This window comes from Chelonus insularis, unplaced genomic scaffold (genome assembly GCF_013357705.1).
Source record: "Chelonus insularis isolate UGA/USDA-ARS -01 unplaced genomic scaffold, ASM1335770v1 contig_354_pilon, whole genome shotgun sequence".
In the NCBI taxonomy this organism is placed as follows: Eukaryota; Metazoa; Arthropoda; class Insecta; order Hymenoptera; family Braconidae; genus Chelonus; species Chelonus insularis.
In genome coordinates this window covers 53,055-66,211 of record NW_023276519.1, presented here as the reverse complement: position 1 = coordinate 66,211, position 13,157 = coordinate 53,055, and the positions used below count along the sequence as shown (strand labels likewise).

General features: G+C 29.5%; 2 protein-coding genes across 6 annotated transcripts; one reads left to right on the top strand and one right to left on the bottom strand.

Annotated features, from left to right (window-relative positions):
• Window positions 1-95: 95 nt before the first annotated feature.
• LRR (Leucine-rich repeat) lies at window positions 96-8,218 on the bottom strand. Of its 4 annotated transcripts, none has more exons than XM_035083012.1 (11): window positions 7,764-8,218; window positions 7,588-7,685; window positions 6,308-6,358; window positions 3,463-6,231; window positions 3,353-3,373; window positions 3,112-3,253; window positions 2,776-3,025; window positions 1,965-2,713; window positions 1,653-1,895; window positions 1,427-1,488; window positions 96-1,277 (listed from the first exon to the last, which is right to left on the bottom strand). In XM_035083012.1, exons 1-11 carry the CDS (start codon window positions 7,798-7,800, stop codon window positions 1,164-1,166), a joined length of 4,536 nt encoding a protein of 1,511 aa, XP_034938903.1. In that variant the 5' UTR covers window positions 7,801-8,218; the 3' UTR covers window positions 96-1,163. The 4 variants fall into 4 exon arrangements, with proteins under 4 accessions (XP_034938903.1, XP_034938905.1, XP_034938907.1 ...); XM_035083014.1 differs by having other exon boundaries at window positions 1,427-1,485; XM_035083016.1 differs by lacking the exon at window positions 1,427-1,488.
• Window positions 8,219-8,697: 479 nt separating this feature from the next.
• LOC118066726 (cGMP-dependent 3',5'-cyclic phosphodiesterase-like) lies at window positions 8,698-12,535 on the top strand. 2 transcript variants are annotated; one of them, XM_035083021.1, is made up of 11 exons: window positions 8,698-8,818; window positions 8,931-9,160; window positions 9,358-9,489; window positions 9,573-9,820; window positions 9,888-9,997; window positions 10,074-10,213; window positions 10,301-10,478; window positions 10,546-10,727; window positions 10,910-11,094; window positions 11,165-11,717; window positions 11,795-12,535. In XM_035083021.1, the coding sequence occupies exons 2-11, from the start codon at window positions 9,053-9,055 to the stop codon at window positions 12,134-12,136; spliced, it is 2,178 nt and encodes a 725-aa protein (XP_034938912.1). In that variant the 5' UTR covers window positions 8,698-8,818; window positions 8,931-9,052; the 3' UTR covers window positions 12,137-12,535. The 2 variants fall into 2 exon arrangements, with proteins under 2 accessions (XP_034938912.1, XP_034938911.1); XM_035083020.1 differs by having other exon boundaries at window positions 8,701-9,160.
• Window positions 12,536-13,157: the final 622 nt, after the last annotated feature.

Genomic DNA, 13,157 nt, shown 5'->3' with positions numbered 1-13,157 from the left:
AATAAATATAACTTATGAATAAATAATAAACTATTCTAACAATTCACACAACTGTCTCTTTTTCTAATAAATGATAATAAAAATAACCACATGAGTAATATATTGTATAATATTTATTGGTTATAGAATTTTTTGTATATTAATATTATTGTGTAATAATTGCCATTAAACAATGATTAGCAATAAACGTTATTACAAAATGTAAGTGCTTATCAATAAAATTTAATACAAAAAATCTCAGTAAAATTGCATTAAATAATATTATTTACAAGAAAATGATTTTCTCTAAAAAAAAATTGTTTCAGTTGCGAGAAAAATATTAAATATCTTCAACACAATAAATTCAGGAAGCCTGCAAGAGTTTATAAGTTTATGTATTTATGAGCAATAATATTAACATTTGGTTGGACTTATCTATAATATAATGTCCTTAAGTCTTTCGGAGTAATGATTTTGGTATGTAGAATTGGGGTTGTACGACAACTTTTGGCACAACAATGATCCCATTTTAACTTTGCTCATGTTTGATACATAAAAATGTAAGTCTCATTATAATAAAAATTTGAACGAAATTCATATATTTATGATTTATGCAGAGTCATTTATTAGACAATTGACTCAATCGTACAATAAGTGTACGGGTATATAATTTAATTACAGATATTTAAAATTTTTTAATATGTACATATAATAAATACTAGTAACGAAAGTGTGATTAGCAATACTTCAAGTATCTATTTTACATATCAGTAAAATTGTTTTATTGTACGCAAACGATTTTTATACTATTTTTTGTAATAATGTTTAGAGATTCTTGTATCAATATGAATCCACATGATCTATGACAATATTAAATATTTCATGACATTATTCATCAATTAATACCATTTCGATAATGAGCAAAAAATTATCAATAATTTTTTTGTATATAATATTATTCAATTTTATAAATAGATCTCAAAAAGAGTGGCATGATTGACTAGGCTTTTGATAAAAATAAGCCTTGATAATACGTTGATTAATAAATTAAGATGAATTTAAAATAATTTCTAGGCCCTAAATGATTTCTTAGTCGTTCTTTTTGTTTTTTTAAAACGCGCATGGCACAAATACAAAATGGAATGTAAGTTATACTATCATTAAATATTAATTTAATAATTGTATCAAACATCAACAACATCGTTATCGTAATTGAAATTCGAATCTCGCAAAAATGATGTCCTTCGTAGTTTAAAATTTATACGGCCATCCTCATCCTTTATCGGTGCTGGCAGCCCCTATAACAAATTCACAATCTTACTCTTTATGTTGCATTATAAATATTTTGCAACATTCAATCAATTAAAACCTTTCGTGTTTGAATATTACGAATGTGTGTGATCAATAAAATAAAACACAAATATTAAAAAAAAATATATATGAATACCTTAGTCTTAGTACGATCTACAGAACGATGAAGTACTGATCTCCATGCAGGTATGATTTCTTCTAAAAATAACGCAATAACAAAAAATATAAAAGGAAAAAAATAAGGAAACGTTTAAATATAAAGATGGATTGAATGTATGATTTTTTAATTGCAAATGAATGGATAAAAATAATAAATATAATATATAACAGGCAATATTTAATAATAACCGAATAATTTGTACCATTTTCTTTGCGGTCTGTTTTCCCTTTGTTCAAACTAGCTGCGAGTTCTTTGACTGATCGTTTTTCTACCGTACTGTTGCTAAGTGAACTTGCTGTACTACTCGCTGAAAGAGTTGGAGGTAAAGAGGCTGGTCCACTGACTCCACTATCAGTTGATTCATCTAATGCATCCCCTGAATCTGGAGTATTTCCGGCTGAGGTGTTAGGACTTGATCCATCACTCAATAAATTATTAAATTCACCTGAATAAATGATTCGTAAGTTATTTATGACAGATTCACTTTGTGACGTATTATTCAATCTCAATTTACCTGATTTTCGATCAGCACTCATACTCCATGGCCTTGGTTTAGGAGCCGTTACAGGAGGTATAGGTTTAGTATTTCTACCGGCAGTAATACTTGAACTACTTCTAGGTTGATCACTACTAAGATTAAAATTCGCCTTATTACAAGATTTGAAGCAGGCAAGACTTGATGGCTGTTTATTAGCGTCATTGGACGGACAACTTTCTGATGGTGTTGCGATTAATGAACTCCTAGATTCATGACTGCATGAAATTGACCGGACTTTACTCGCTACTTGACCACCTGACGGTTTTTCGTTGTCTGCTGAATTGCTTAATGAACTATTTTGGCTTTTGGTTAATGACTTCTGATTTTCTCCACCTGTGATGAATATATTTTGTGATATTTCTGAAACTTCGCTACCCGATGAATCTCGTGATACACGATTCAATGGTGTAGACACAGGACTGCCCGAAGAGGAAATACCTCCTCGTTTTCGAACATCACTGTCTTGTTGTTGAGAACTATCCACGACACTTCGACGAGCAAGTGGTGATGCAGTTAATGGTGTATCTCCCTGTGATCTACGGCCGGCGAGTGGAGAAAATTTCTCGAAATTTTCACTAGATCTTGAACGAGGAGTTGGCTCGAGAAGATTTTTAAGAATTGGTGAATTACAGCCATGAGGTTTTTTGTCTGTATCTTGTGGAATGCTTCTCTGACTAGTCAAAGACAAATTTGGGCTGCCATTAGTAGAAAATGTATGTAAAGAACTGAAAAAATTAATTGTTTAAATTAATAAATTTATAATTTTAACAATTTCAAAATAAATTACCTATCGTCACTCGTCGGTGAAATGAGAGGTGTAGTAGGAGTGTTAGGTCTGAAAAATACATCAAGACCTTCCCCAAGAGTAAGAGATCCTCGTGGGATATCAGTACGAAGCATTGGTCTAGAAGGTGCTCGAGTTTTCGTTCTTCGGGGTCGAGATTTTACAAGATGTTGTAATTGTTGACCAGCATTATTAGGAAGTTCAGATATTGAATCTAAAGACTCAGTTAATGAATGTTCATTTTCAGAAATAGCTGAAATAAGTTAAAAATATAAATTGTGGATTAAATAATTTTTTTACTTTTTCAAGGAATAGAAAAGAATGAAACTATTTAATTACTTTCAGTATTGTCTTTTGGTAAACTGGGTAATAAATCAGGAATATCATCAGCTGATAGTCCTTCTACAGAGTCAACCACAGATTTAGGACGTAGTTTACGCCCATGTAAACTTTTTCGTTTGTTAGAAAGATGAGGGGTTGCCTGAAAGATTAACAATTCGATTATTTATTGAAGAAAAGTAAAATTTCATACTTATAATCAACACAATTATTAGTAATAATTAGTTCCTTTATTACTTACAAGATTCAAATAATCCAATTTCTGATAAGCAATGCACAGAATAAAATTAATTGATTTAAAGATATAAAATATATATGAATAAATGAATAGAATAAATACTATTTATTTACCACAGGATGGTCTGGAAGTCTCGGAGAATTAATTCCAATGAAAAGATTAGCTGGAGTTTCATATTCATGTACAACTGAACTTCTATGAGAGTCACTCATTTTATTGGTGTGATTTGATGCCGGGGAGATAGTAGAGACAGCGTTATATCCTCCACTATCAATACTCGGTCCAATTCCAACACCAATATTGATACTACCTCCAATACCAATTACACTGCCGCTACTCGTTGAACTAATACTTGGTCGTAATACATCAGGCGTACTGCTACGTGTTCTATCATGAGTATCACCAATCAAAGTCTTATAACTACGTGAAAGAGATTCAATGACTTCATCTGTAATTCTATCCGAAATATGAGCAGCAACAGCGAGGTTAAGCTCATTCACTCTGTTAACAATGTCAGTACCAGCTTGTTCAACAACTGCAGTGTTGATGAATTCACCACTGATTTGATTTTTGCCTTTACACACATTACGCAGATCATCTTCGACTGATACAGGTTCAGATTCGTCATTACGAATAACAGTTTGCGACATAACAGTGGGACAATGATCATTTGCACACTTCAAAATAGCTTCTAAGGAATCTTCTAAGTAATCCGTCACAACTTTGTGGATATCTTCAGCTATCTCTTTCAATCTAGCTTCAATTGGATTATTTTCATCTCGACGCTGCAATACTTCATGTAGTCTGGGCAATAACTGCTTCGAATTATCCGCGTCTTGGATTAAACCAGTTGCATAATTAATGTCATTATTTGCATCACAACTTTCAGCTGCTAATGTTTTAATAGTATCCTGAGTTTGTACGACTAATCTGTCGACTACTTGTTGAGTAGAACTAAGTAAAAAACCTTGTTGAAGTCTGAACGCTTGGCCTGGGCTATATTTACAAGGTGTAACATTTCTCTGAAGCATATCTTGAATTTTTTTCGCTAACTGTTCAGCCTTTTCAGCTGAAATTTTCATGCAAGGTTGAAGATCATAGATTGGAAATGGCATATGTCTTACACTATAATTTTTCTCTAAAGCATGAACAATATCTGAATATCCTTGAAGTGTAATATTATTTTTATCATAAATTATTGTTTTGAGATGATTATTTATTTGTAATGCTTTGGCTAAAAGTCGAGCGCCAGCATCTCCAATTTGATTGCCGCTTATATCAAGTGTATGAAGACAAGTATTACTACCAAGAGCGTTTATCAAGCTATAAAGATCACCTTTGAGTCTAGAGTCAGGTATGTATAATGATTGTAAAACACAGTCATCCTCTTGAATCATCTGTACAAGTGAATCCATTACAATAGCAATGTTTTTAGTTTTCATTCCAGCTGTGTTTCGTCCCATAAATAAATGCTTAATTGATTTGTTTTTGCCAATTGCTGTAATAACTTGTGCCAAATCAATATCCATATTACTGTCAGAGATGTCAAGTGAAGCAATACAACGTACACCATGAATACAAGATTCAAGAACGTGTGCTCCCATTGATCCAAGATTATTGCCACTCATATCCAATTCAAGGCCAACAGTACTTTCATTGCAAGCCAAACCTAATAATAGATGTTTCAGAGCTTCCAAAGGCAATTTACAATAAGAAATATTCAAGTATTTAAGTGAGAGTGTTGCCGTGAAAAATTGTTTAAAACTAGGAGGTATTTCTTTGGTCTTTTTACTGGTAAAAGAATTGCGTGCTACATTTAAGTGGACTAGATTAGTAGCACAGCCGCGGAGTAGAGCACCAAATAGACATTCCAGTGTTATGTCTGTTCCAGCAAGGTCTAAATGAGTTAAACTGTTTGGCTGAGCCAAAAAATTACAAAGGTTATTGATGTCATCTTTCAATGTGTTTTCGGAGAAATTGAGGTATCGTAAACTAGTTGTCATACTTCTATTTAAACTTAATGCATGAGCTAATTGTGCAATTCCTTTTCCAGTCAATCCACAGTGTGATAAATTCAATTTTTGCATACCTTTAGGTATTCCAATAGCACTACCTGCAAGGTGACTACTACCTTGTGTTAATTTAGCCACGATAGCACAGAGACTTGTTGCACCTTTATCTTCTATCATATTATTCGATAAATCAATAGTATGTAAAACTGTATTAGTGTTGGCTATCAATGCAAGTGATAACTTGTGTGCAAAGTCACATTTTAATCCGAGATTGTCCAAATAAATTTCCTGAAGTGAAAGAGATCGACGGACAACATGAAGCAATCGTTCGAGGCACTCATGGCTCAACTTCAAATGTGATGCACGTAATTTCGTAAACCATGTATTGTATTCCAAAGCAGATATAATAGGTACTAAATCCTTTTGGTCTAAATGATCAAAATCTCTTAAATTAAGTTCTCTTGTGTCGTGTGACAAATAAATAGTATCTACATCCCATGCAACTTCTTCCCGATATTGTACACAGTGTAAATCGCACATACAAGCATATTGTGTTGAAAAACCCCCGCAAGGTCCGGTTGTTCTTGTTGCTTCAGTGCTTCTTGCCAATTCACTGCCTCTAATACTTTGTAATCTACTAGCCGGTATCACATCGATTTTTCGAATTACGTAATTCAATGGTACTGTAGGAAAAATATTTCGAATTGCTGTATGTAATGCCTCTATCATTGCATCCACTTCTGTTGTGTCTGTACCGCCCAAACCAGTTGTTGTAAAATTGTACGTTCGTTCTCCTGCTGTTAGACATAATTGATTGGCTCGTCTTGATTCAATAGCTGTGATTTCTAAGTAATGAAAATGACAGTCAATCTGAAATTAGAGAAGAATTATTATTTAATTATTCAAAATCAACAACCATTCTTTTTCATCCAAATTCGAAACTCACCCTAGTTGGTACTTTGGCTGTCAATAAGAATAAACGACAAGGAGAGAAAACCTAAATGAAGAAATTTAATAATTAACAATTGTTCATCCAACTATGAATAATTTAACTGTCCAAGGGAAAACAATGAATAATTATGCAAAGCATAAATTTCAATATTAATTGTACTCTTAATGGTTTTTAATGGCATGAATTTTTAAATACGTGTATATATAAATAAACTGTGTGGAATAAACTACAGGAAAGTATTAGAAAAGGTGTGAAGTAACTCTAAAGAGTTAAAAAGAAAAAACAAAGAAGTCTGGACACGTCATCTCGATGACTTGTCTATAATTCATATGCTGCAACAAAACTGCTATATCCTTTTATAGTTACTATATGATGTGAACCTTGTGCAATTATATAAAATTTCTATGAAAAAAACTGCAAGATTTTAAAGAATGAAGACCTCAAATATTTCCTAAGGTATTCTAGTAATCCATTAACAACTTTTCTTTTCTGTGAATTAAAAACCTACACATTCCTTCCACCTAATTTCTTGAAAATACCACATGAGATCATCATTTATTATGGAACTTTCAATCATAAAGTAAACATAAATAAAGATAAATATTTTTTTATCGGTCAGGGTGAAAAAACTGCAAGTGAAATTGATGCTACGTTGATGAACTGATTTTAAACAGAGATAAAATATATAATTTAGTTACTTTCTATGAGGAAGTTATTTTAATATAATACTGTATACAGTATGTTTATTAAAAATTTATGTTATACTTAAAAATATTTATGTTATAAATTTTTTATTTCGTTTTATATGTTTATAATCAGTTTTTCAGTACATTAATTTGTTTTTCATACTTCAAGCAAGGAAAAAGATAATAATAATTACTGTCAATAAAAAATAGATAAAGATTAAGTTTTTATCTGTTTATATAAAAGACTAAAAATGAGTTTAAACTTCTTATAATCTTTTACAATCATAAGGGAAACGTTCCTATAAAAAATTTATCTATTATTCATCTATTGATGAAGTTCCGAGAAATTTAATTTGATGACATTGAAATAAATTATGAATTCTGTCCGAGTGAAGATTAGAATACACTTGAAATAATTATATGTAAATTACTGAATCAGAAGATGCATTATCCTTATTTTAGTCTAATTTAAATGTTATTTTGACCACCTTTGTATTAATACAAGTATGTGTAATAAAACATTTTAAAGGACAACAGTTTTCCCTTGGACCAATTGATTCATCTAAAAAAAAAAGAATTGACACTTACTAAAACACGATTTTCTTGTTTATCTGGTTTCGTCTCGAGTTTAACCACATTTTTCAGCAAAATTTTCACATGTTTCCCCAGTAATGCTTTGACTGATTCTGTTAGAATATAAAATTTGAATCTTATAATCGATTTTAAAGTTTTTAAAATATACAAAAAAAATATTTTTTACGAACCATTTAAATCCTTGGTAAGTTGCGATCGCGTTGACATGATGTCTGATACTTTTATTAACTGTTTTAATCGAAAAATTCTCAAGACATTATTTTTTAAATAAATAAAAACATTATTTTGTTTATCATTTCAATAACACAAAACTCCTATTGATTGTGATAACAACATTAAACACGCAAATGTCGAAATAAAATACTGATGCAGATGAGAATTTATCGGCCATGTTGTCATTCTTGATCGCGGCAAGTGCATTATTATCTTGTACGATTTATACTTTAGTTTTTTATTAAAATAATTGTATTACTATGTGAAGATTAGTATCCATGTTACACCATAATAAGCACTAAGATGAATTAAATTATTTAATAATAAATATGATATGAATTAAATAAAAAATGACCACTTGACAACGATCATCGCACGTTGCAAGATCTCGTGCGACTCATCGATGAAACACATATTATAATTCATCATTATTATTATGTTTCTCTGTAAATCCGATAGGTGGTTATCACGTCTAATCTGTTTACGCGGGAAATTTTAATTAAACAATTAACGTTAGTTGATATGTTTTTTTTTATCCACTGATTAATGTGATTTATTCGAATGATTTTTTATGATGATTGTGTAGTTGCACTCTATTTTTTATTATTATCAATGTAATTGCACAATATTACGTAATAAGATTGCATTTTTTATTAAATAATTAATGTAAACACTTCAACACTCAATGAAATAAATCATTTAGTGATTCATAGAGTAATTCAAGTAGCACTTGGGTCAATCATTGGATTCGTTGTAAATAATATTCATTTTGATACATATTTTCCATATTCATTAGACGATTTAATACCAAAGATAATTCTAGATACCACATTCAGATCAGAGGGAGTCTTTGTCAGTAAACAATATTTTCCAATATTTTCTCTTCAAATTTTTATCCACCAGAGCTCACAATAATCGTATATGTGTGTCTATGTGTATATAAACCATGTGCATGTCTGTTGGTTCAACATATTAGGAGAAAACTGACCATTCGTACACAAATTTAATTCATGTAATATTTCTTGTGATGTAGATATATTTATTTTAGTAAATTTAATAAGGTTGTAAATTCGATGTGTCTTTTTTTTCAAACTGAAAGATACTTAAATTAATTATTATTATAGAGTTATAAACTAAAGATAAAAATGACATTAGCTGTGATTTATTGGTGGATATAATAATATGCAAATTAATAAGTGAAAAAATAACAAGTTATTAAAAATACAATAAATTAAAGTTGAAAAATATGTCAAGTTTACAATTGGAATTAACTGCTCCGGAAACATTACTTTCCTTAATTCAAAGTTTAGCTGATTTACCATGCAGTGCCATACAACAAAAATTAAACAAATATGTAAGTTATTTTGTTATTTGTTAGATTTTTATGATTAAATATATTCAGACATTACTTGAAAAAAATATTAAATTCTATAAAATGACATTTTTATTCAATAGTTTCTGACTATTGTCATTGAAGTATACACATTTATTTTTTGTTTTCGTGTTATTTTATTTAAGATTATTTGTTCAGGTATTTTTTTCTCTTTGCAGATTCAAGAAAAAACTGGTGCTGAACTTTCATTCCTTGCTCCAATCTTGCCGAAGACCGAGGAAATAGTGGTTCATGTTGTTGGTCAAAAAATATTAGATCGAGGATTGAGATTTCCTATAAATCAATCTGAAGTAACAAAAACAATCTATCTTGTTTATTTTATTTCATAGAAAATTCAATTCTTAATGGCTGCCAAATATTATGATGATTACAGGAGTACAATGAAGTATTGAATAGAGTGATAAGACTAAGAAAAGCCATAGAAATCGATTGTAATCAATTAAACCAGGAATTATTGGGACACTTAAAATCAAGTATTAATTCTACTTCTAATAAAGTACTAAGTATTCCAATAGAACATCCAATTGATCAACACATTGCTTTGGTTGTTTGTATTAATAATTATCCAAATGAAGCAAATGCTGAAACAGTTTGTACCAAAATTGTTCAGGAATGTTTTCGGTAAATATTAATTATTAAATTCAATTCAATTTAATCAAAATATTATGATTGAATAATTTTATTACAGATATTGCCTCGGGTTAGTACTAACAACATTAAATTGTGAAGAAGAAACGCGTTTGAAGCTTCAATGTCAAAATCTGCTTACTGTTTCTCGAAAATTGTTTACACATTTAGGTATAAATTTATTGATTTTACATACGTGTAGAGGATTAATTCATTCATTAAACTATTTGATTTATTATTTTGACAGGTGACTTGACGGATTTATTACGAGAAATAATGATAGAAGCACGAAAATTAACTAACGCTGAAAGATGCTCACTTTTTCTTCTTGATAATGATCATCAAGAGCTGGTAGCAAAAGTTTTTGATGGAATAAAAGCAGCAGATGTGTGTTCATTTAATTTTTTACTCTATTGACGATTTTTTCAAATGATTACAAATGAGTAATAAATTTGTTGATTGATTTTATTGAAGGAAATGCGAGTGCCTATTAATCAAGGAATAGCTGGACATGTAGCAACCTCTGGAAATTTGCTCAATATAAGGAATGCATATGAACATCCACTTTTTTATAGAGGAATGGATGAAGTAACAGGATTTAGGACAAGAAATATTCTCTGTTTTCCCATTAGAGATGAAACTCAAATCATCGGTTCGTTAGTAATATTTAGGATTATTGTTGAACTTGATGATAATTATTTCACGAAGTGTATTTTCAGGTGTAGCTCAGTTATGTAATAAAATAAATGGACTGTACTTTGATGTGTGTGATGAAGAGGTAGCAACAGCTTTCAGCATTTACTGTGGGATTTCCATCATGCACAGTATTATTTATAAAAAGATTCAGGATGCTCAAGCAAGAAGTAAAATCAGCAATGAGCTAATGATGTACCACATGAAAGTAAGTGTATTTATTTGTTTTTCTTAATACATTTTTTAATTGATATTAACAAAAAAATTTTATCTACATTGGACTTGTTGATAATTATAGCAGGTAAAAGAATTGATTTAATAATTATTGAAGAAAAATTACTATTTGAACAATTTAATTACTATAAATTTAATGAAAATTGTATTATTTAGGTTGAAGAAGATGCTATTATAGCTTTATTAAATTGTAAAGATGATCATAGTCTAAAAGACTTTGACAAATTTGACTTCTGTCCTCGAAGTATTCTTCATGAACATACTCCTTGTTATACTCTAAGAATGTTCGATGATCTAGGTCTTACCAAATTTTGGCGAATTCAACGAAAAGCATTAGCTCAGTGAGTAAAGAAATATTTTTAAATGAATAAACATAATTTGAAGAAATAATCAAATTTTTATATTCATTAGGTTCATATTGTATGTGAAAAAAGGTTACAGAGATGCTCCGTATCATAATTGGATCCATGCATTTTCAGTTGCACATTTTGCTTATCTCATGATCAAGAACTTTAATCTCGTTGCTAATAATTACATGTCTCAATTACAATCTCTAGTATTTCTAGTATCCTGTCTCTGTCATGATATTGATCATAGAGGGACCAATAATTCATTTCAAACTCAATGTGGGACTGTTCTGGCAAGTCTTTATAGTTCTGAAGGTTCGGTGATGGAAAGACATCACTTAGCTCAATCTATGTGCATTCTCAATACTGATGGTTGTAATATTTTCGAAAATCTTGAGGGTGATTTATATAGCAAAGCATTAGATTTATTGAGAAATAATATTTTGGCAACTGATCTTGCTTCACATTTCCGAACAATGGATGAACAAGAAAAAATGTTAAGAGAAGGATATGAGAAAGAAAATCCAACTCATCAAAAGCTGCTCCATGCTATGTTTATGACATGTTGTGATCTTAGTGATCAAACGAAGGATTGGAGAACATCGAAAAAAACTGCTGTAATATTTCATGTTTTTTTGATAAATCATAATTAAATTGATATATAATAAATAATAAATTTTCTTTGTATTTTTAGGAGCAAATTTATGATGAATTCTTTTCCCAAGGTGATTTAGAAAAAAGCATGGGAACAGCTCCAATTGAAATGATGGATCGAGAGAGAGCGTCAATACCAAATTTGCAAGTACAATTTATAACGAACCTTGTTTTGCCACTTTTTCAAAATCTTGCCACATTATTTCCTATTGCCGAGTGTCTTGTCAAAACTATTAAGAAAAATCGTGATATTTGGAAATCTGCAGTATCTATATTTCATGAATACAGCAAAAATGGTATTAAAGGAATGGATGTGTTATTAGATCCGAATGTTGAACAACAAATTCTTACTGCCTATGAATCGCAAACGAAATCAACATAAATTTATTATTTCGTTCTTTAGTCAAAATATATAGGAACAAAAATGCTTATTATCTCTTTATCTAAAGGATACTATTTCAAATACTCTTTTATTCAACTAAGAAGAGATGAAATTATTAACGTAAAGCATTTTTGCAGATTGTTCTTCTTCTTGTGATTCAAAATTAAGTTTAAAATAGTAGAAATTACATAATAGATATAAATTTCAGAGCGCTGGCGCCTTTTACAATGTAAAAATTACTATTTATTGAAAAACTTTGTAGGGCAATTTTAAATGACTAGAAAGAGTAGAAATATTGGAAGCTTTTTATTATCTAATCAACCTATGAATTCAAATTAGAGTTCCTTCCAATCTCTATTGTCAAGTACATGATATTAAAAATAAATAGACTCATTAAAATAATTGAGCAATATCTAAAATGATATATTTTTTCGATTAAATAAAAATTGAGATTTAAAATAATACATTCATTTTTAATCGTATATTTTTTACACTTTATTTTACTAATGCCTGTGAATTTTTTTGTATTTTCAAATTGCTATTGCCATGATTAATTACATAAGTCTTAATTTTTTTTTACTAAAAATTTGGAAATATTCCACGTGTATTATTTGTGATTTTTTAAATAAAATTATGCCAAATGAAACTACTTAATTTTTAAACAAGATTTTTAGAATTATACATTTGTAAACTATTTGCGAGCAATAAATGAATTACCTTTTCATAATTAAATAATTTGTGAACGATGATAATTATTCACCGTATGTATTATATTGCTCTTGTTTTTATGATATATTAAATTATTTATTATAAATGAAAATGTAAAATTTTGTTTAGATATATTTTTGTAGATTTTTATTAATTGTGATATGAAAAAATAAATATTAAAACTTTAGTTTTTTATGCTTGTTTGTGTTGTTGGTTTCTACAGTTTACTTATTACTTTTTATTTTTAAATTTCATAACTTATACCTCAAGGTAAAATTAAAATGTGCATTTGAGTATCTGATTATTAGTTTCA

What these genes read in the sequence shown, in the direction of transcription:
- LOC118066726 (XM_035083021.1), top strand. Translation starts at nt 9,053, where the DNA reads ATGTCAAGTTTACAATTGGAATTAACTGCTCCGGAAACATTACTTTCC. An exon ending in CAACGAAAAGCATTAGCTCA is followed by an intron (nt 11,095 to 11,164) that starts GTGAGTAAAGAA and finishes TATATTCATTAG; the next exon opens with GTTCATATTGTATGTGAAAA. An exon ending in GAACATCGAAAAAAACTGCT is followed by an intron (nt 11,718 to 11,794) that starts GTAATATTTCAT and finishes TTGTATTTTTAG; the next exon opens with GAGCAAATTTATGATGAATT.
- LRR (XM_035083012.1), bottom strand. Translation starts at nt 7,800, where the DNA reads ATGTCAACGCGATCGCAACTTACCAAGGATTTAAATG. An exon ending in CAGCCAAAGTACCAACTAGG is followed by an intron (nt 6,232 to 6,307) that starts GTGAGTTTCGAA and finishes CTCTAATTTCAG; the next exon opens with ATTGACTGTCATTTTCATTA. An exon ending in TAGATCGTACTAAGACTAAG is followed by an intron (nt 1,278 to 1,426) that starts GTATTCATATAT and finishes AATTTGTTATAG; the next exon opens with GGGCTGCCAGCACCGATAAA.